Source organism: Vipera berus (genome assembly GCF_964194415.1).
Source record: "Vipera berus genome assembly, chromosome: 1".
NCBI lineage: Eukaryota > Metazoa > Chordata > Lepidosauria > Squamata > Viperidae > Vipera > Vipera berus.
In genome coordinates, this window is record NC_138202.1 from 84,735,942 (window position 1) to 84,756,298 (window position 20,357).

At 38.9% G+C, this 20,357-nt stretch overlaps 1 protein-coding gene across 1 annotated transcript in view; it reads left to right on the forward strand.

Annotated features, from left to right (window-relative positions):
- The window catches only part of PAMR1 (peptidase domain containing associated with muscle regeneration 1), a 71,548-nt gene that overhangs the window by 43,313 nt on the left and 7,878 nt on the right, over positions 1-20,357 (forward strand). The window contains exons 6-7 of the mRNA XM_081327530.1: positions 17,854-18,054; positions 19,017-19,229. Coding sequence (XP_081183656.1) covers positions 17,854-18,054; positions 19,017-19,229 — 414 coding nt within the window. The remainder of the gene's footprint in view (positions 1-17,853; positions 18,055-19,016; positions 19,230-20,357) is intronic.

Here is a 20,357-nt window from a genome sequence, read left to right on the forward strand (position 1 = left end):
GAAACTAATATATGAGATAGACTCATTACATGCAAAGCAAGATAGTTCAAGCCATGATTTGTCATAATTGTGATGATTATGGCTTACAGCTCATGAACACCCCAAATCCACAATCTCAGAAAATTAGAATATTACATTCAATCAATAAAACAAGGAGTGTACATAGAACAATATCGGACCTCTGACAAGTATACTGTGTATGTACTCAGTACTTGGTTTGGGCCCCTTTTGCAGCAATTACTGCCTCAATGCGGCGTGGCATGGAAGCTATCAGTCTGTGGCATTGCTGAGGTGTTATGGAAGACCAGGATGCTTCAATAGCGGCCTTCAGCTCTTCTGCATTGTTCGGTCTCATGTCTCTCATCTTTCTCTTGGCAATGCCCCATAGATTCTCTATGGGGTTCAGGTCAGGCGAGTTTGCTGGCCAATCAAGCACAATAATCCCACAGTCATTGAACTTGGCACCTGCCCAAACTGCCAAAAGCACCAAAACCTGTTTGGTGCTTTTGGCAGTTTGGGCAGGTGCCAAGTCCTGCTGGAAAATGAAGTCAGCATCCCCATAAAGCTCGTCTGTGGAAGGAAGCATGAAGTGCTCCAAAATCTCCTGGTAGACAGCTGCGTTGACCCTGGACTTAATGAAGCACAGTGGACCAACACCAGCAGATGACATGGCTCCCCAAATCAACACAGACTGTGGAAACTTCACACTGGACTTCAAGCATCTTGCAGTGTGTGCCTCTCCATTCTTCCTCCAGACTCTGGGTTCTTGGTTTGCAAATGAGATGCAAATGTTGCTCTCATCAGAAAAGAGGACTTTGGACCACTGAGCAACAGACCAGGTCTGTTTTTCTTTAGCCCAGGTATGACGCTTCTGACGTTGTTTGTTGTTCAGGAGCGGCTTGACAAGAGGATTACGACATTTGAAGCCCATGTCCATGATCCGTCTGTGTGTGGTGGCTCTTGATGCACTGACTCCAGCCTCAGTCCACTCCTTGTGAAAGTCCCCAACACTTTTGAATGGCCTTTTCCTGACAATCCTCTCCAGGCTGCGGTCATCCCTGCTGCTTGTGCACCTTTTCCTTCCACACTTTTCCCTTCCACATAACTTTCTATTAAAAATCCAACCTCTTTTGCAATTACCTTTTGAAGCTTTCCCTCCTTATGGAGGGTGTCAATGATGGTTTTCTGCACAACTGTCAGGTCAGCAGTCTTCCCCATGATTGAGATTCCTACTGAACCAGACTGAGAGACCATTTAAAGGCTCAGGAACCCTTTGCAGGTGTTATGGCTTAATTAGCTGATTAGAGTGGGACACTTTGAGCCTAGAATATTGCACCTTTTCACAATATTCTAATTTTCTGAGATTGTGGATTTGGGGTTTTCATGAGCTGTAAGCCATAATCATCACAATTATGACAAATCACGGCTTGAACTATCTTGCTTTGCATGTAATGAGTCTATCTCATATATTAGTTTCCCCTTTTAAGTTGCATTACTGAAATAAATGAACTTTTGCACGATATTCTAATTTTTCGAGTTTCACCTGTATATTAGGGTAAGAAACTCCAATGTGAACTCATGGGATTTTCTTATCATATTCACTGTGCATAAATAGGGTTGCCTGGTCCCCTGATTTTGTACATTTGCTAGACTAAATCTCGTTTGATGCTTATTTGTATAGTTGACACAAATCCTGGTTGCATAAGGAGTAACAATAGTAACAATAGTAATAGTGGAATAGTATATCTAATTTAATTGTCCATTTCTCAGCCCCTGAGTATGTATTTCAAAGACCAAGTGCAGGTTTTTCCCTGGAAAAGTTTACCATGTGGGTTAGCATATCTGAATGCAACATACATACCTATTTTTACTCCAATACAGTATTGTTCACATCAATAAGTGGCCTTGGTTAAATTGAAAATGTGCTAATTTCTTTTCATAGCTTTTTCCTGCAATTGCAGGGTCTGGTTTTTTCCCCCTCCTGATCAACTAAATGTTGATCTGTTTGTGGTAAAAGGAATTTGCCAGCTAGCTTTCATAAGTAAGGTGGAACTAGAACTCACAATCTCCTGATTTTTAGCCTGGAGCCTTAACCACTAGATCAAACTGGCTCTCAGGAAAGATGTGCTTTTCTTTGGACTTAATAGAACTAGCACTTTCTATTGCCCTAAGAATTTTTAAAAACCTTAAAGAACATTGACATTTTTCCCACTTATTAAAAATTGCTTTATTTTACTTTTCTGAGCTTTGTGATATGTACATTTCATACTACCCAAAGGTCACAAAGAGACTTACACAGTTTATTTTGGGATGGACCAAATTTTATTTTTATTTTTATTTTTATTTTTATTCCATTTATATCCCGCCCTTCTCCGAAGACTCAGGGCGGCTTACAAGCTTAGCAGTAGCCTTCATTCTATGTATATGCCTGCTTATTAGAGCTTTCACACACCCCCAAGCGGCATTATTACAAAGTCAGCTTAATTGCCCCCAACAATCTGGGTCCTCATTTTACCTACCTCAGAAGGATGGAAGGCTGAGTCAACCTTGAGCCTGGTGGGATGCGAACCTGCACTAATTGCAGGCAGCTGGTGTTACTTAAGGAGGCATTAGCCCACTGCTCCACCAAGGCTCCACCAATGCATACTTGATTACAAATACTTCTCCTTTGTCCACTATTAGCTCATAAAAACAGATGGAATATACATTAAAACAGGCTCAAAATTATCATAGTGTTTATGAAGTCCAAAGCTTCTAAGATCTGAAATCTTCTACCAAGAGCTCATTAAAGAATATACCGGATACAAATGGGGCATGGTTATTATGGAGAAAGTTTATTCTCTTATTCCAATCTTCCCCAGATGTCTTGCAGATGTGCTAGATAACCGTTTTCAGCATCCCCAGGCAGCATATTGAAAGTTGCCTCACTTAAGAATATGTGCACTATAATGTTAAACTTGCATCCACCAAGGAATAATACTTGGAATGTACCCATATGATTAATATTGGAAAAAAGAGTGGGCAATAAAATGGAACTTTATTATATATATAATGTTCACTCCACTCTTTACTTCTAAAATTAAATGAGGGAACCAAATAACTGGAAAGGTTGGTATCCAGAGACACAGCTTTCTAAAAGTCTGAAACAATGCTGATAAAGATCAAGTGGCTAGTTGTAAGCAAGAGCTTCCAAATTGCCTCCAGATGAATGCATCATAGCAGCTGACCCAAGCATACTTTCACATGGTTACTGCCTCATTCACAGAACCATAGAGCTGGAAAACATCAGGGTGGATTCCACTTGGCTGAAAAGGCATGAAAAGATTTTTCACTGCCTGTAGGATGACATCATTGTCCTATTCTAATTATTCCTGGCTGATGAGATACTTGCAGAAAAGATGCTTTGCTTAAGAAAGGGTACAAAAACAAATTGGAAGCTCTTGATGAAAGCCTAATGCAGAAATTGATAGTCACTGTAGCATTCAATTTCATCTTCATGGAAAAAATGCACAAATCTGCCATACCGAGGGTGAAAGCTGACATTCTGAAGGTGAATTCTGAGAGTGGGTAAATTGAGGGTGAAGACCAGCATTCTAAAGTATGGCAGGACTTTGAACATCCTGTAGTCCAAACCATTTATTATCAATGCTGAGAACATGTGCTTCAAACAGTTCTGCAAAAAAATATCTTATTTTTTCCCCTAAAGCAGACAACCAGCAAGCTTTCAGTGTTATTGAAACACTAGGTATGGGCATGGAACAAAGGATTCAGAGGTATCTAAATGCTGTTTAAAGTGGTACAGTGGTTAGAGTGCAGTATTGCAGGCTAATTCTGTGGAATGCCAACAGTTTGATCCTGACCAGTTCAAGATTGATTCAGCTTTCCATCCTAACTAGGTTGATAAAATGAGGACCCAGATTGTTCGGGGCAATAGGCTGTAAACTGCTTAGAGAGGGCTGTAAAGCACTGTGAAGCAGGATATACAGTAAGTCTAAGTGCTATTGCTATTGCTTTTCACCTATTGCTGTTCCCCTCTCCCCTGTTACCTCTGTCACATTCTCCTCTTGTCCTACTTTCTTTCTGGCCCAAGAGTGTCCCCTTGCCCCTTTAAACACTTAGCATATTTCCCATTTTCCATCTCATTGAATATTCCACTTTTCAAGGTCTGGGTCCCTGCCTTTGGTATGACATGAGGGCAAGGGTGTAGACAATTACAGTGCGGTCAAACAACCAATTTTGAGGAATCTGCCACGAGAAATGTATTTAATTTATTTTGTCTATCTCTAGTCTGATGAAGGCACCTCACAATATTTATAAAACATAGTTGAATATTTAAAAAGCAGAGGTTAAAGCTAACTATCTTGTAAACTCATTTAAAATTAAATGCTTGCTAAAATGCATGCATCTTTGCAGATTGTCTTACAGATTGCTGAGAGTGTAGGAGCCAGACATAATTCCCAAGGAAATGCTAGGAGCTACATAGAAAGAGCCATCTCTCTGTCTACTTTCAATTACGCCAGTAAGCAAATGATAAAAAGTGCAGATATTTCAGTGACGTGCATAATATGATTCTTGTAACTTGCACATTAGGTTCCACCTGTACTGTCTGGATACCTTTTAAATGTAGCTCTATGTAGAGCTCATTGTAGCTGGCAACGCAAAACTGTAATCAAAGTATGGACAAGTATTAACAAAATATGACCAGTTCAAGAAGGTCACTGCTAGTGTATCAGGTAAAATGTAGCCTAGGTTTACTTTATTACAACGGCCACCTGCCAGCCCACAATTACAGACCAAGAGATTGCTGAGGTACACCCCAGGGGTCTATTCCAATGCTGGAGTCCACACTGAGATGGAGCCAACTGACATTGCTTGCAAAGAACTAAGCAAATTGCTCACAACCAGTCATTAATGGTTATAGATGCAATTATTGCAGATGCTTGCAGAAAATTCTGCATAAAATTCTGCATAAAATTCTGACTACAAGGGAGAAAAGGTATGCAACTTATTTGGCCCCCATACCTGTCAGTGTTGGGAACAAACCCTTCATCTGATTGGGCTTAATGTTTGTGTGACACACAATGACTTGACTCAAGACCCACTTAAGCACATTGTACAAATTTATTCTTTGAGTTTCCATGACTTGAGATGTAGCCTATGTCATCCCTGTGTTAACATTTTAACAAGTATACTATTGTATACAGCACTAGTCTAAGGGTTAAACCTTTCATTTCCAGTCTATGTTACTTTCGCACCAGTAAATTTAATTATATAAAAATAGCATTTATGCAAGTATTTTAAATACATTTTAATATTTACGCTGTAAACATATTTGTTAGGCTGCTGCAATGTTTGAAGAAATATGAAATTTAGTAAATAACTACATCGATCCTGATCTGTACAAAGGTACAAATCAGGACATTTCCCCCTCAAACTTCCTTTATTTCTAGGGCCCTGAGAAGCTTATAGGCCAGACATGTCAAACACAAGGCCTGGGGGCCAGATCCGGCCCGCGAAGTGGTTTCATGTGGCCCGCGAAGCCATCCTAGAAACAGTGAGGGAACAGCCCCCTGTCCCAGAGACCCTCCTTCTGCCAGAGACCCTCAGATCTGTCCCACTCCTGCCCAGGCCCCCATAGGCACCCTTGATGCGAATGATGTAGAGCTGGCCACACCCACCCAGTAAGCCATACACACTCTACCCACGCCCACCCAGTAGGCCACGCCCACCCTGGCCATACCCACCCAGCCCCCTAAGGGCAACTGCCATACTGATGCGGCCCTCAATGAAATTGAGTTTGACACCCCTGTTATAGGCTGTATTTCAGAGGTATAGGTGGCAAACATCAACAATGAGATTGTATTGAAGATTTTTTTTAAAAAAAGGTGTGATATAAATATATCAGTTTAACTATGAGAAGAAAGTACAGAAAAAGAAAGTTGGCTTTATCTATGGAAGAAAGTAAAGAATCAGGTGCAAAAATAATGAAAATGTTCAAATAGATTAAATGTCTTAAATGACTAATCCATTTCTTTCTAGCTGACTGAGTAAAGAAATGGGAACTTATTAAAATCGAAGTAATATCATCCAGATATATATGTGGAAAAAAGAATGAGAATATTTAATTTAACAGTTTTGATCTTCTCTCTTCATTTATTCCAGATTGTCTTGAGTTCTATAAATAGAACACAGGAGATACTAAATATAGTTCAGACTAGACATATATCAGGGCATAACTATAGAAAGAGAAAGAATAGAGATAATGACTAAATCATATTGCAATCAGCACTTGTAGATATTCTACAACTCTTGAGACATATAATGATCATCATCTTCCTTTTCTACCTTAGAAAGTTAAAAATGCTTGATAAACTGATAGGTTCTAAGTAGGCTTCACAACAGCAATCATGATTTTGGAAAAGCATCTATTCATTTTGTCATTTCTAAAAAAATGTGTCAGTTTACGCAGAAATTGGGTACTGAAGGACTACTCAGCCTAGAACTTTAATTTAAATGACATCTAAATTAAAACATTACAACTATTTGTACAAGGTTTAATGGGAGATAATTGATAGGAGAGGAGAAAAGCAGTTGGAAAATTATGCTCTAGTGACCATAATCAGGGGTGTGCTAATGACAGCAGTTACATGTAACCCACATCTAGAAAGTGATTGATTGATTGATTGTGACTGATGTGCGTTCTCAACTCACCTCGACTTCATAAGCAATTCCTTAATAATCACTGGCTGCCCCAAGTATTTCCAGGAGAGTGTTCTGACACTGTATCTAAAATATTCTGCAGACTTCCAGGTTAAAGCTGCACTCCAGTATCTGGTACTGTGATGGCAGAGAGGATTTCAATGAATCTTTTAATCCTGTGGCCTGCAGATGAAGAATGTAAGTTAAGGATGGGAGTCATCATCTAGCTGAGGAAGGTTTTCAGAATGTTGGCTTTCTTTCCAACAATATGGATTTAATCATATCTTTCATAGCATACTAAAGAGATGAAGATTTTGTCAATGCTGCCCTGTATGGGGATTTGGATATACACTACTGCAATGTACTCCCTTTGTGGGAGGGAATTAGAGCTGCACAAAAGTATAGATGGTTAGATTTGACTTTTAAAATATCCCCTTCTGTGGGATCTGCTCTCAAGCCATTTTCACTGAGCTGAATAGGCTAATGCGCACAATAGAACCTTAGTAAGATCCTTTTTTGATGCAAAACAACTTCGGAAAGAGAATCAGGGCAGAGGGAATGGACTGTTGGGTGCCAGCTGAGAATCTGAGGATCTGAAGTCAAATTTAACTCACTATTTTTCTAATGCAGTTCTACTATTTCTTTCCCATGGCACTTCAGTTGCATGGTGAAAACATTCTGCTTCAACACCCTGTCCCATACTGAGGGGTGAAATGAGCTGAGATAAGAGCTGATTTACTTCTTGTTTCATACAAGCAGTTGTGGTAGAACATGGGCAGGGATGTTAATTTCAATGTAACTCCATCTCCAGCTACACATTTAAATGCAGCTGGCTTGGGCCTAGGGGTGCAGTTCCTCGAAAAGTCATTTATGTGTGCATAAGTAACTCAGAATTAAACATGAGTTCTTTCCTGCATACAAATTTATTCCTTCTTTTCCTGGAACCTCTTTCAGGATGGGCAGAGGCTACTGCCAAGATAAACTAGGAAAGGGAGATGGTTAAAAAGCAGTTTAAAATAGGCAACTTACAACAAAGCCTGAAACTCATTGTAGGTGTTGCAGAATCTGAAACGGGAAAGCATTTGACTTTTTTGACACCCTGCTCCTCAAGACAGGTTTGATTGCTACTGTTCTCCTGGGTGAAAGGGTTGTCCATTTTGTCTTTCAAGACCAGTCTTACATTTCTACAGATATATACTGTATATGCTCTGGAGAGGACAGGAATTCTCGCCAGAGAAAATAAGAAGTCTGGAAGTATCTTATGACCTTATTATTGCACAAGGGATTTGGGGAGGGATTAGACTCTATTGGGAAAGGCGTATGGGGTCTCATTAGTGAAGGCCTGCATTTAGTAAGCTGAAATGTTTCATGTCTTTTTGACAGTAAACTATTAGAAAACACCAGCCATGCTTTAATACCACTCAAATCAATAGGATGAGTTCATTGCATGCGATATAAAAGTTTTATTGATTTCAGTTTAATATAATTGGAGATAAGTGTCTCTGGACTGGATTGGGTGGGATACGTCTTTCACTGAAGAGATAGCTCTGTAAAAATTAAATGAAGTGAATAAGATAGAGGCTTCTCTTTGCAGGTGTTCTTTTTATTTCTGTCCCAATTTTTCAACCACTACTTGACACAAACCATATGTGAATGAAGCCTCCAGCTGCTTCAGTGGAAGGAATATACAGTGTAGAGCAAAAATTAAAGGCATAAGTAGTTAATGTCACTGATATAAAATTATATTTGTGAGTGTTTTCTTAAAAGCCATAAAAAGGTAAAGGTAAAGGTTCCCCCGCACATGCGTGCTAGTCGTTTCCAACTCTAGGGGCTGGTGCTCATCTCCGTTTCAAAGCCGAAGAGCCAGCGCATGTCTGAGGATGTCTCTGTAGTCATGTGGCCGGCATGACTAGACGCCAAAGGTGCACAGAACGCTGTTACCTTCCCACCGTAGTGGTCCCTATTTTTCTACTTTCATTTTTACGTGCTTTTGAACTGCTAGGTTGGCAGAAGCTGGGACGAGTAACAGGCACTCACTCTGTTACGCGGCACTCGGGATTTGACCCGCCAAACTGCCAACCATCTGATCAACAAGCTCAGCGTCCTAACCCACTGAGCCACCGCATCCCTTAGATTAGATTAGATAGCCTTATTATCATTTTTTCTGTGGGCACAATGGCACACATTAAAAATGAAATTTAATTGCTTGCTCTCAAACTGTACACATACATAACACACATTTAAAACATACTACTGTATATACAACATATGTATAGACCCACACCCTTACTTATAAGTAACGTAGAAATATTAATCACTGTCCATCTTGAATACATAACGGAAGGAAGAGGTCTTAGAGCAGAACATCCAGATTTCAGTCACAGCTTTGTTCCATACAGTATTAAGCTTGTGAACTCTAAAGATTCTAAAGCAATGAGCAAGGGCCACTCCCTCCTGATCCTAGAGCACAGAGAGTGGAGAGAAGGAGGGAACAATGCAGGCAGGTTCAACTACTTGGGAGGAGAGTGCCCTGCCCCTCTCCACAAGGCACACCTGGAGACTGAGACTTAAGGAGACGCTGTGGTGAGGGGGATTTGTCGGGAACAAATGCTGATTCCTTGGAGTTTTGTGTGCTGCTGCTGATCTTGGAAAGAACTCTCTGATCTCTTGTTCTGTGTTGTGATTTCTGCTTGGAAACCTTGAAACTCTGACCATTGGACTGGCTGACAAACTTGGTTTGGTGTTCAAAGACCTTGGATTGAATTTTGGCTTTTCTTCTGAAACTGCTCAGGGAAGCTTGTATTTCCACAGAGTCATTAGATTTTGGATGTACATTTCATTCCTTGTTATCTATGTGGCCTTGAGTAAATTACTCTAATCTAACTGTATGTGAAACTTACTTGAAGCCAGAGGCTGCTTAAGGTGTGTGTGTCTTACTTTGTTCTGGGGCTTGCCAGAAATGTGGGAGCATTTGGGGAAAATTTGGAGCAATTAAAGGGCGGTTTGAATTGCCAGCTGATTGCATTGCCTCTTTGCCGTGCCCTGGGTCATCACACCTTCCATTCATGAAGTCTATCAGTTTCTTGATCTGTTGACGATCAACGTTTTGTGAAGCAGCAACCACAGTCTCCCAGACACTTTTCAAAGAAGTGTACTGTTTTTCTTCACCGTAAATCTCCCACTTAAGAAAGGCCCACAAGTTCTCAATAGGGTTTAGGTCAGGTGAGGAAGGGGGCCATGTCATTATTCATTCATCTTTAAGGCCTTTACTGGCTAGCCATACAGTGGAGTACTTTGATGTATGCAATGGAGCATTGTCTTGCATAAAAATCATGGTCTTCTTGACAGATGCAGACTTATTCCTGCACCACTGCTTGAAGAAAGTGTCTTCTAAAAACTGGCAGTTAGGTCTGGGAGTTGACCCGAAAAGGTCCAACCAGTTCATCTTTTTTTTTAATAATACTAACCCATACCAGTACCCCACCTCCACCTTGCTAAGTTGAAGTGGAGCTCTGTGCCCATTACTGATTCAGCCATCGGCCCATCCATCTTCTCCATCAAAAGTCACTCTCATCTCATCAGTCCATAAAATCTTTGAAAAATCTGTCTTCAGATTATTTCTTAGCCCAGTTTTGCCATTTCAATTTATGTGTCTTGTTCAGTGGTGGTTGGGTTTCAGCCTTCCCTTACCTTGGCTATGTCTCTGATCACTGAACACCTTATACTTCTGGGCACTCCTGGTTAGTTGCAGTTCTGGAAGATAATGGGTTCCTGGTAGCTTCACGTTTGATTCTTCTCAAACTTTTGGCAGTTAATATGTGTCTTTTTTTTTCTCGGCACATTTCTTGCGACCCTGTTGCCTGTTTGCAACAAAACATTTGATGGTTCTGTGATCCCGCCCCCATATCTTAGCAATTTCAAAAGTGCTGCATTCCTCTGAAAGACTTTTTACAACTTTTGACTTTTCAGAGCCAGATAAATTTCTTTTTGGGGCCTATTTTGCCTGAGGAAAAGACGCTGCCTAGTAATTATGATATAAGGTATGGTATAAGGCAGGGGTCAGCAACCTGAAACAGTGAAAGAGTCACTCGGAACCGGTTCCCTCACAAAAGGAAAAACTGGGAGCCGCAAAAAATGTGTGCACATGCACATACATGCGCGCATGCACAGAACAGGGTTTGACTGAAGAGTGGAGCCAAGGCGAGATATGCACCTACCCTGCATATTTGAATTGATTGGTTGAACTTTTTTAGTCCCACTTTTTTTTGGGGGGGGGACTGCACATGGCAGAGGACTGGGAGCCGCAGGAGACGGCTGAAAGAGCTGCATGCGGCTCCGGAGCCGCGGGTTGCAGACCTGTGGTATAAGGTATTGATCTTCTTAGGCCACACCCTCCCTCATTACACAAATAACACATCACCTGATATGCTTATATCCACTAAGCATTCAAGTTTCTACAGCTTGGAAGTGGAAAATATGCATGAAAATAATGATATGGTCAAAATACTCACTTAGGTGGTTGAAACTGCTGGACCAAAGAAACTGGATAGCTGGCTTGAGGTAGCAGTCAAGGGCAAATTACTGCTGAAAAATGTCCAGAAAACTGCATTTTGACTTGTCCATGTAAATGCCAGGAGTCAAGATTGACTTGAAATTACATGCAACAAACTCCTGACTTGAAGATGTATGCATACAAGCTCCTAAAGCCGTATAAATTTCTGCTTCGTTCTACTCTGAGACATAGCACTGTTATTTCCATACAAATAGCTAAAATATTTACTCCAGTATTCTTTCACTTCAGTTTAATCCCAGATACAGTAATTTCAATACTTTATTTTTTATTTCAGTTACTATGTGGAATTCCATTCACTCTGCATTTCCCTCCCTTTTTAAATCTTACCCATTCCTTGCTGGCTTTGAAGGCAGTATTTGAAAGCCATCATTTTATCTCTGTATACATTATACATATCTTCATTTTTGCAGCAATCTGTTTCTTACATGCATTCTTTTCTCACTCATAGCCTCTTTCATCCCTCTAAGCATTCTCATACTTCTAGCTAGTCCTCTGGCACTTTGTGGTAAAATTATGTTCACGTTCTCAAGTAGCTTCCATAGAAGCTTAATCCATCTTGTAATACCTTTCTGTGCAAGACTTGAATTTTCTCTTACTGTAATTATTTCTAAAACCCCTCTGGGGTTTTTTCCACTTTGTTTCCTTCAGTGTCTGTTTTCCCCAAAACTTCAGTTAATGCTGCTAAAACCTAATTTGTCACAACTTCAGACCTTTTCATTTGTGACATTTGTCACAAATTCAGAAGTTTTCAAAAATTCAGAACTAATCTTTAACAATTCTTTCAACATTATATCATAATCAAAATAGTAACACTTTAATGTGAAGCGCCAGGGAAATCAGATGATCCAGGCAGTTCAAAGGACATAAAGGTTTATTGCAAGCTTGAACTCTCTGCAAGAATATGAATTACTAACAGTCCAAGCAAATTGTCAGTAGATAAGAGTCAATGGAGTTCAAGGTGGGCTGAACTTGGATTTCTTGTGGGTATAAAGAGACTTGTGAGTTATGACACATTTGACCCCTCCCTCAGGCTCAGCCTGGTCATCTCCTACATCTAGGTTTATATTTACTTTGTATGTGTGCATGTGAGAATAGAATGAATGGATTTATAACTGAGCCATGTGCTTAAAACAAGCAGACCTTTTTCTAAACAGATAATTACATATCACTATTTTTTTATTGAAAAGTTTTTCAATACATTTTATCTTTAACAAAACAACCCCTCCCAACCCACCCACCCCCTTCCCAACCCAGCCCAACCCTCCCTCCCTCCCCTTCCCCCCTCCCCGACTTCCCAGAGCTAAATACAAGGTATAAAAGTAAAAACAATCATAATCTACCATATACTAACAACAATGAGTTAAGTCTATCGCACTTTAACTCTTGTAAAATAACTAGAAGCAATATAAATATCACATCAATACTTATTCAAATGCTAAATGAAACTTTTTAGTCCCATATTTATTCTGGATGTAATCAATCCATTTTTTCCACTCCACAATATATCTCTGTTGCGAATGGTCCTTCAAATACGCTGAAATCTTTGCCATTTCCACCAGGTTAGAAACTTTTAGAGTCCATTCTTCTATAGTCGGCAGTTCTTCCTTCTTCCAATATTGCCCTACTAAAAGTCTTGCTGCCGTAATTAAATTCAACATCAGCTTAGTGTCCACAACAGTAGTGTCAGTAATAATACCCAGTAAGAACAATTGCGGAGAAAACTTTATCCTTCTCTTAAATATCTTCTGCATATTCCACCAAATTTTGATCCAGAAAGCTTTAACCTTTTTACAGGTCCACCATATATGAAAATACGTTGCATCTTCACCACCACACCTCCAACATTTAGGCTGGTAGTTCGGATACATACTTGCTAATTTTTTGGGATCTAAATGCCATCTATAAAACATTTTATAAAAATTCTCTCTTAAATTTTGGGCTTGCGTAAATTTTACATTTCTCACCCAAATCTTTTCCCAAGTATCCATTGTAATAACTTCTTGAATATTCTGAGCCCACTTTATCATACAATCTTTAACAAGTTCTGTCTCTGAATCAATTTCTATCAATGCAAGATATATCCGTTTGATATGTGCTTGACCCTGATTTCTAATTTGCTTTACCAAATTTTCATCAGTCATTGAAAAACCAATTTTCTGATCTTCTTTCCACCTGGCCTGTAGTTGCCCATACTGAAACCAGGTTTGAACAATCTCTTCTCCTCGTAAGAAATTATACGGCTTCAAATGCCATACATTCCTTTCCAAACTTAAAATTTCCTTATATGTAGTCACATCATGTTTAAACCCAACATTTATATTTTCTATTGCGTGTTTCGGTATTGCCCATAGAGGTATCTTATAATTTAGCTTGTGTCTATACTTTTTCCAAACTCGCAACAGAGCATGTCTTAAAATATGCACCTTAAACACATTATCCACCTTCTTATCATACAATAGATATGCATGCCAGCCAAATAACAAATCATGACCTTCAAGATTTAATAATCTTCCTTGTGTTAAATTAATCCAATCACTTATCGCTGACAAAGCAGCAGCTTCATAATATAATTTAAAGTTGGGCATTTTGAGACCACCTCTCTCACGCGTATCCTGCATAATCTTAAATTTGACTCGTGGCCTTTTCCCTGCCCAAACAAATTTATTAACACCCTTTTGCCATTCCTCCAAGTTTGAATCCTTTTTAAGAATAGGTATCATTTGAAATAAAAATAGAAATTTCGGCAAGACATTCATTTTCACTGCTGCAATTCTTCCCAATAAAGACAATTGTAATTTTTTCCAGCTATCCAATTCTTTTTGAACTTTTCCCCATAGCTTTTCATAATTATTTTTATATAACTTTGCATTTGAGGGTGACAAATATACCCCCAAATATTTAACCCTTTTGACAATTTCAAATCCAGTTAACCCTTCTAAAACAGCCTTTTGTGATACTGTCATGTTCTTAGACAGCATTTTAGTTTTTTGTATATTAACCTTGAATCCAGAAACTTTCCCATATTGCATTATTATCTCCATCAATCCTACAACAGAATTTTCTGGCTGGGTCACCGTAACAACCAGATCGTCTGCAAACGCCCTCAATCTGTAATCCTGATCTCTTATTTGGATTCCCTTAATTTTTTCCGAATCCTGTATTTTAATCAATAATATCTCCAATGTTAAAACAAATAATAGAGGTGATAATGGACACCCCTGCCTTGTGCCCTTTTCAATATTACATACTTCGGTCAAACTGTTATTTACTATTATACGGGCTGTTTGCTTTTGATATAATGCCCTAATTGGTTGTAAAAATTTATCCCCAAAATTCATTTTATCTAATACTTTCATCAAGAATTGCCAATCCAATTGATCAAAGGCTTTTTCAGCATCCAAAAAGATCAGCACAGCAGGGATCTAGTTGTTTCTTTCCAGAAATTCCAAAAAATCAACTATATGCGTCACGTTATTTTTCATTTGTCTAATTACATATTACTATTGTCACTATCACTATTATTGTGGATTTTTGAATGGCCCAATAACATTTTCTGAACTTTTCTGTTTTTCCACCCATTTGCTCATGTAATTTAATAGAATAATCAGGCTATCTTTAAGTTTCATAGACCAGGGCTTTTCAACCAGTGGTACGGGTACCACCTGTGGTACATTGGCACCTGGCAGGTGGTACACGACCATCCTAGAAAAGTGGTAGCAGGGAGGGGAATGAGCTGAACCGGTGGCAGCACTGCACAAGCTTGAGCGAGAGATGGCTGGAGCTGCAGGGCTGTCAGGGCTCAGCAGAAGTGCCAGGATCAGCACCAGGCTCCAGCTGATTGGCGCTTCTTTGAGAATGTCAGGGCTCAGTGTAACCACCAGGATAAGCACCGGGTTCCAGCTGGAGCTCGGCACTGATCCCAGCATGTCTGCTGAGCCCAGAAGAAGTGCCGATCAGCTGGAATGTTGCAGCATCCCCAGGGTCTTGTGATTTACATTCAGATGCTTGGCAAATGATTCATATTTATGACAGTCACAGTGTCCCAGGGTCATGTGAAGTGACCAAAACCTGCTGCAACCACCCAGAAGAGGGGGGGAAATAAAAACCAAACACCCCCACCCCCACCCCTGCTGCCAATCCTCAACAGAAATGCTCACAACAATGAAAACCTCGGACAGGAGGAAGAGTGCCGCCGGGCGGGCAGGCAGGTGTCTTGCTTGGCTGTGGCTTGGGGGGCACTTTTTTCAGTGCCATTGTAACTTCGAACAGTCACTAAGCGAACTGTTGTAAGTCGAGGACTACCTGTACTTCATCACTTTTTTCCTTTTTTTTTTGTTCATCAAGTTTTTGACACCTTGCTAGGCGACTGGTGGTACTGGGATGTTGCCATATCCTAAAAGTGGTACAATGGGTGAAAAGGTTGAAAAACCCTGTCATAGACAAATAACGTATCTATATTTCCTTCAATTCCTTAGTTAATTCATATGCTCCACAATTTATATTACATCACTTACATTCTAGGTCATAATCTTCCATATGTCATAGTGAAGATTCTACTTATTATACAGTGTTTTGATAGGGCAACAATTACAATGCCTTAGCTAAATGTACCATGCTGAAAACTATTTCTGGCATGTGGTTGCTCTGTTCTGTCTTATGGATATTTTAGTTTAACAAGAGAAAGGTGAGTGAATGATTTGAATCCCCTTCTCACTCATTATTTCATCTTCCAAATATTGTTCAATCAAAAGGAAGTGTTTAAATCTCTTAAACCCCACTTTTTCTGAACCACCCAAGATACTCTTCTTTTAACTACAAAAGCTTTTTTTTTAATCTCAGGGATATGATCACTATCATATAATAAACTAAAATGAATAGTTACAAGTAATTAGCATTTTAAAAAAATCTTTGGTGCTATTATGGTACCTGGCATTTAACTGAAATCTCTGGCTAGAGAAAGAAAACTATGGTACAAGTAACTGTTTGGTTACCCACATACTCATAGGCGTTGCCTCGGTAATGAAAAGATGAGGGAACGTATGTCATGATGCAAACTCTCACATTTTTATATAGGTAGTCTTAGTTTAGCGATTGCAGTTGCAGTCTAAGTCAGGGGTAGGCAACCTTGGCTCTTTTATGACTCATGGACTTCAACTCCCAGAATTCCTGAGCCAGCATGGCTCAGCTTGGAAACTTCTCTCTTTTCACCCACTGCCCTTTGGAAGAGAATCAATGTTTGAATTTACATTCTTTGGAGAGGTATGGATCACAAGAGAGTAAGCAGGCACACATTCGGGAAAACAAACCAATAGAAATGCACTAGCACTCGCTGTTTGCCTAGTGCACTTGCCACAAGCACTTGGAAGGCAAAAGAAAGTCTTGTCAATTTCAGGCAGCAATTGCAAGTTGGAATATTGTTCTCAACTAAGTACACAAAGCTTAATTTATTAACTCTAGTTAGCACTTTTTAGGGAAGGACTGTGCTGTGGAGATAAAGCAGTTCAAGGAGAGATAGCTCGTTTAGGTAACCTCTCTACTGTGAGGGGGAAATGGGGCAGACACAGGATAACATAATACTGTATTAAATGACTGTAATGGTGAAGATCATAAATGCAGGCACTGGTCACAAAGTTGTTTTTTTATCACTGTCATAATTGTGAATGGTCACTGAGCAAGTCACTAAATGAGGACTACCTGCACTTGCATCCTAATATAAATATGTGTACAAGTAAGGTTTGCCCCATTTTATGACCTTGCTTGTCTCCATTATTAAGTGAATGATTGCAGTCGTTAAGTTAGCAACATGATTGTTAAGTGAATCTGGCTTCCCCATTGACTTTGCTTGTCAGAAGGGGGCAAAAGGGGATCACACGACCAACAGGACATGCAACCGTCATAAATGTGAACCACTTGCCAAGTTTGACCATGTGACCACGAGGATGCTGCAACAGTCGTAAGTGTGAAAAAAGGTCATAAGTCACTTTTTTCAATGTCATTGTTAACTTCAAATGGTCACTAAATGAATATTGTAAGTTGAGGACACTACCAGCATTCATCATCTTGAGTTACATACAAAGTAATAAAGGTAGGGTAAAAATAAATAAATAAATAAATATTAAAAAGTGCTATTAGTACATTAATAACACTGAGGTTTCTTTTTAATCTTTTATGAAATATCAATCTATTTTATCTGTCGAGCCATTTTATTTTATGCCAAACTTTTTGATTATATCTATACTTAGCCATTCAGGTTCTCTGGCTGTAATAAACAGGACAATATATACATGCTGTAACTATAGATGTTACAGGGTTTGCAGTGTGACACTCTGATCTACATTTCATCATTTCGCATCACCTCCCCTGCAGACACTTATGCACATACTGGTATACTTATGCTTTCAATCAAGTCCTGCTACCATGAGCTGTCAAAATATGAAAAACACATCAGCACTATGGAACACTTTTTAATTGTCTGTACTAGTTACTTGTTCTTCATTTTGCTTCTCTCTTACTATTCTTACAATGTAACATTTTAAAAACATTCTTACTAATCCTAAAACAGTCCTGTTTTTGTAATAAAGTGGATTTTTTTGAAATATCTGAACTGTCAGTGGTGATGTGTAGGACTCCAGGTAATCCTGCTCATGGTTTTGTGGAAGGAGATGACTTTAAATACGGGTCCCAGGTTTCCTTCAAATGCAACGCAGGTTATACCTTAAGAGGAATCCAAGCTGCCTACTGTCAACTAAATGGGAGCTGGTCTGCACACCATCCTGGATGTGGTAAGAGTTCCTTGTGTTTCTTTTATTTTCCAAAAACTGCTAAGAAAATAAAAAAAGCAAAAATGTATTTCTAACCTAACATCTTGGTTGTCTGACATAAAATTTAATTTTAGCAAAGCTTACATTGATATTGTACAGCATGGAAAAACCTCTCTTTTGCTGGCATTTATTTTTAGTTTTATGGTTAATAGAGGCATATGTGGTTGAGTTTACCTGTGTGGGCAGGAAGCAGAAAGACATGGCAGCCTATCAGACTTCTGCAGCAAAGGTCCATAGAAGGACAATTGGTGAACAGAAGGGAGATATTTGTATCTGGACTATGGCAAATGTGTTTTTTCCCCTTTTTCTCTTAAGATTACTGCAGTTCAAATTAAATTAAATATTAGTCAATCAGCATTAAATAGAAGGAATACTTTATGAGTATTGCAATTTGATGGCTGAGCTAATAGAAAATTTGTTCCTAGGTTCAGGCAGCATTGCCACTTCCCAAATGAAATGGAAGTCTATTTATTTATTGCCTTAGTAAACATTGGATTTGCAGCTTCCTTTTCAGAGTAGGCTTTCTTAAGGCATCACACAATCCAAACATTCTAAAAATTATTACTAAAATATATCTAAAACTATATATTAAAATTAAAATTACAACAAAGAATTAATTAGTTGGATTTGGAGATTTGTTCACCCACAGTATTGCTGGATATGCCTGAGAGGAAGAATAATATAGAAATTAATTAAGCAAAAATAGCATCTAGAATGTGGTAATCTAAAAAAAGATATAGTTGAATGCAAAGACATTTTAGCAAAACTAATGGCTGATTCGTGTGGTGTCAAATGCCTAACTTAAGGTTAATGGCAAAAGTAAATTTGATCATATTTTTTGATTAGTAAAGAATTGAATAATGTGATGTTCAATAAAGCATTCTACTTTGGATAATAACAGCAACAACCATTTGAATTACTAGTTATGGAAGAGAGAAACTGCTCTGATCCTGGTGCTCCACTCAATGGGTACAGGAAACTGATGGATGATACTGCTCTAATTAATGGTCATTATGCAAAAATTGGAACCATAATTACATTCTTTTGCAATAACACCTACACTCTCAGCGGTAATGAAAAGAGGACCTGCAAGCCCAATGGCGAATGGTCAGGGAAACAACCAATCTGTATAAAAGGTAATTAATAACATCACTTAATACTTGTAATGCTTTTTAATGAATATATCATGACATCTATTGTACTGATGTAATCTTTGCTGATTCCCACTAGAATCCCTACTTCATCTACTTTCTTCCATATTCCTTTAATTAACAACAGTTTAAAAGGAGGCTAGACTGTTACAAAATAAATTAATGCTGTAGTCTCTTGCATCTCTTCTCTATTCAAGAATACATCAGGATCCAACATTTGCCCCACAGAAAGATACTGACAAACCAGTTTGCCAAGAAAAAAAAACCCCACAGTGGTTAACTGGATGTCAGTGAACAACTGTACCCATGTTCCTTCTAATACAATCTGATTGCCATGGATAGGCATAAGTATCACTGATACCACGACAATCATTTTCTAAAAGCTTCAATGACACATTCTCCAAATTCTACATGGGTGAAGCAATCCAAATAGATTGCAAGTTATTTTATACATTGTATAAGCTGCATACTAACTAATATGAATACCAGGACTATAAGGACTTGATATAGAGGCAGATAATTTTTCCAATCCCCTTTGTAATCTCTGACCATAAATTAAGTTGAGTGGAGCTTATTAAAATTAGAATCCAATTATCTGGAAAGTACTCAATTGCTCTGTAATAATTGTCCTCATGGAAAAAAGATGCTTGGCTCCTGTCCAGCTTTGTGCACCATTTGTTTTTTTTATTTCAAAAAAGTGACATACTACAAAACAAAGTGTTGCCCTTCAATATCCTCTTTATTTCCAAAAAATACCATGAAAGCACCCAAGCAGCTTTGCTTATAAAGATGTTTACCTGCCCAGAAAAAAAGTATTTGAGAAACAGAGATGGATAAGGAAGTGTTATATTCTATAGTGATCAATTCCCGGAGGCAAACTAGGTGTTAAGGAACACTTGTTCAGAGCCAGTCCAGATTTGGAAACTAACCAAGGAGGAGAAGCTAGGCAGAAGAGAAAGAGGGGAGCCAATAGTAAGAAACAGGGTACTGTAATGTTAGGCAGAGTAGGCTCAGTCTCTTTTGGTTTTAATAAAAAGTTTCTTGCAGTATGTCTGTGGCTTTGGCACCTTGCTCCAAAAATCTGAAAGAAAATAAAATAGGAATAAGAAACAG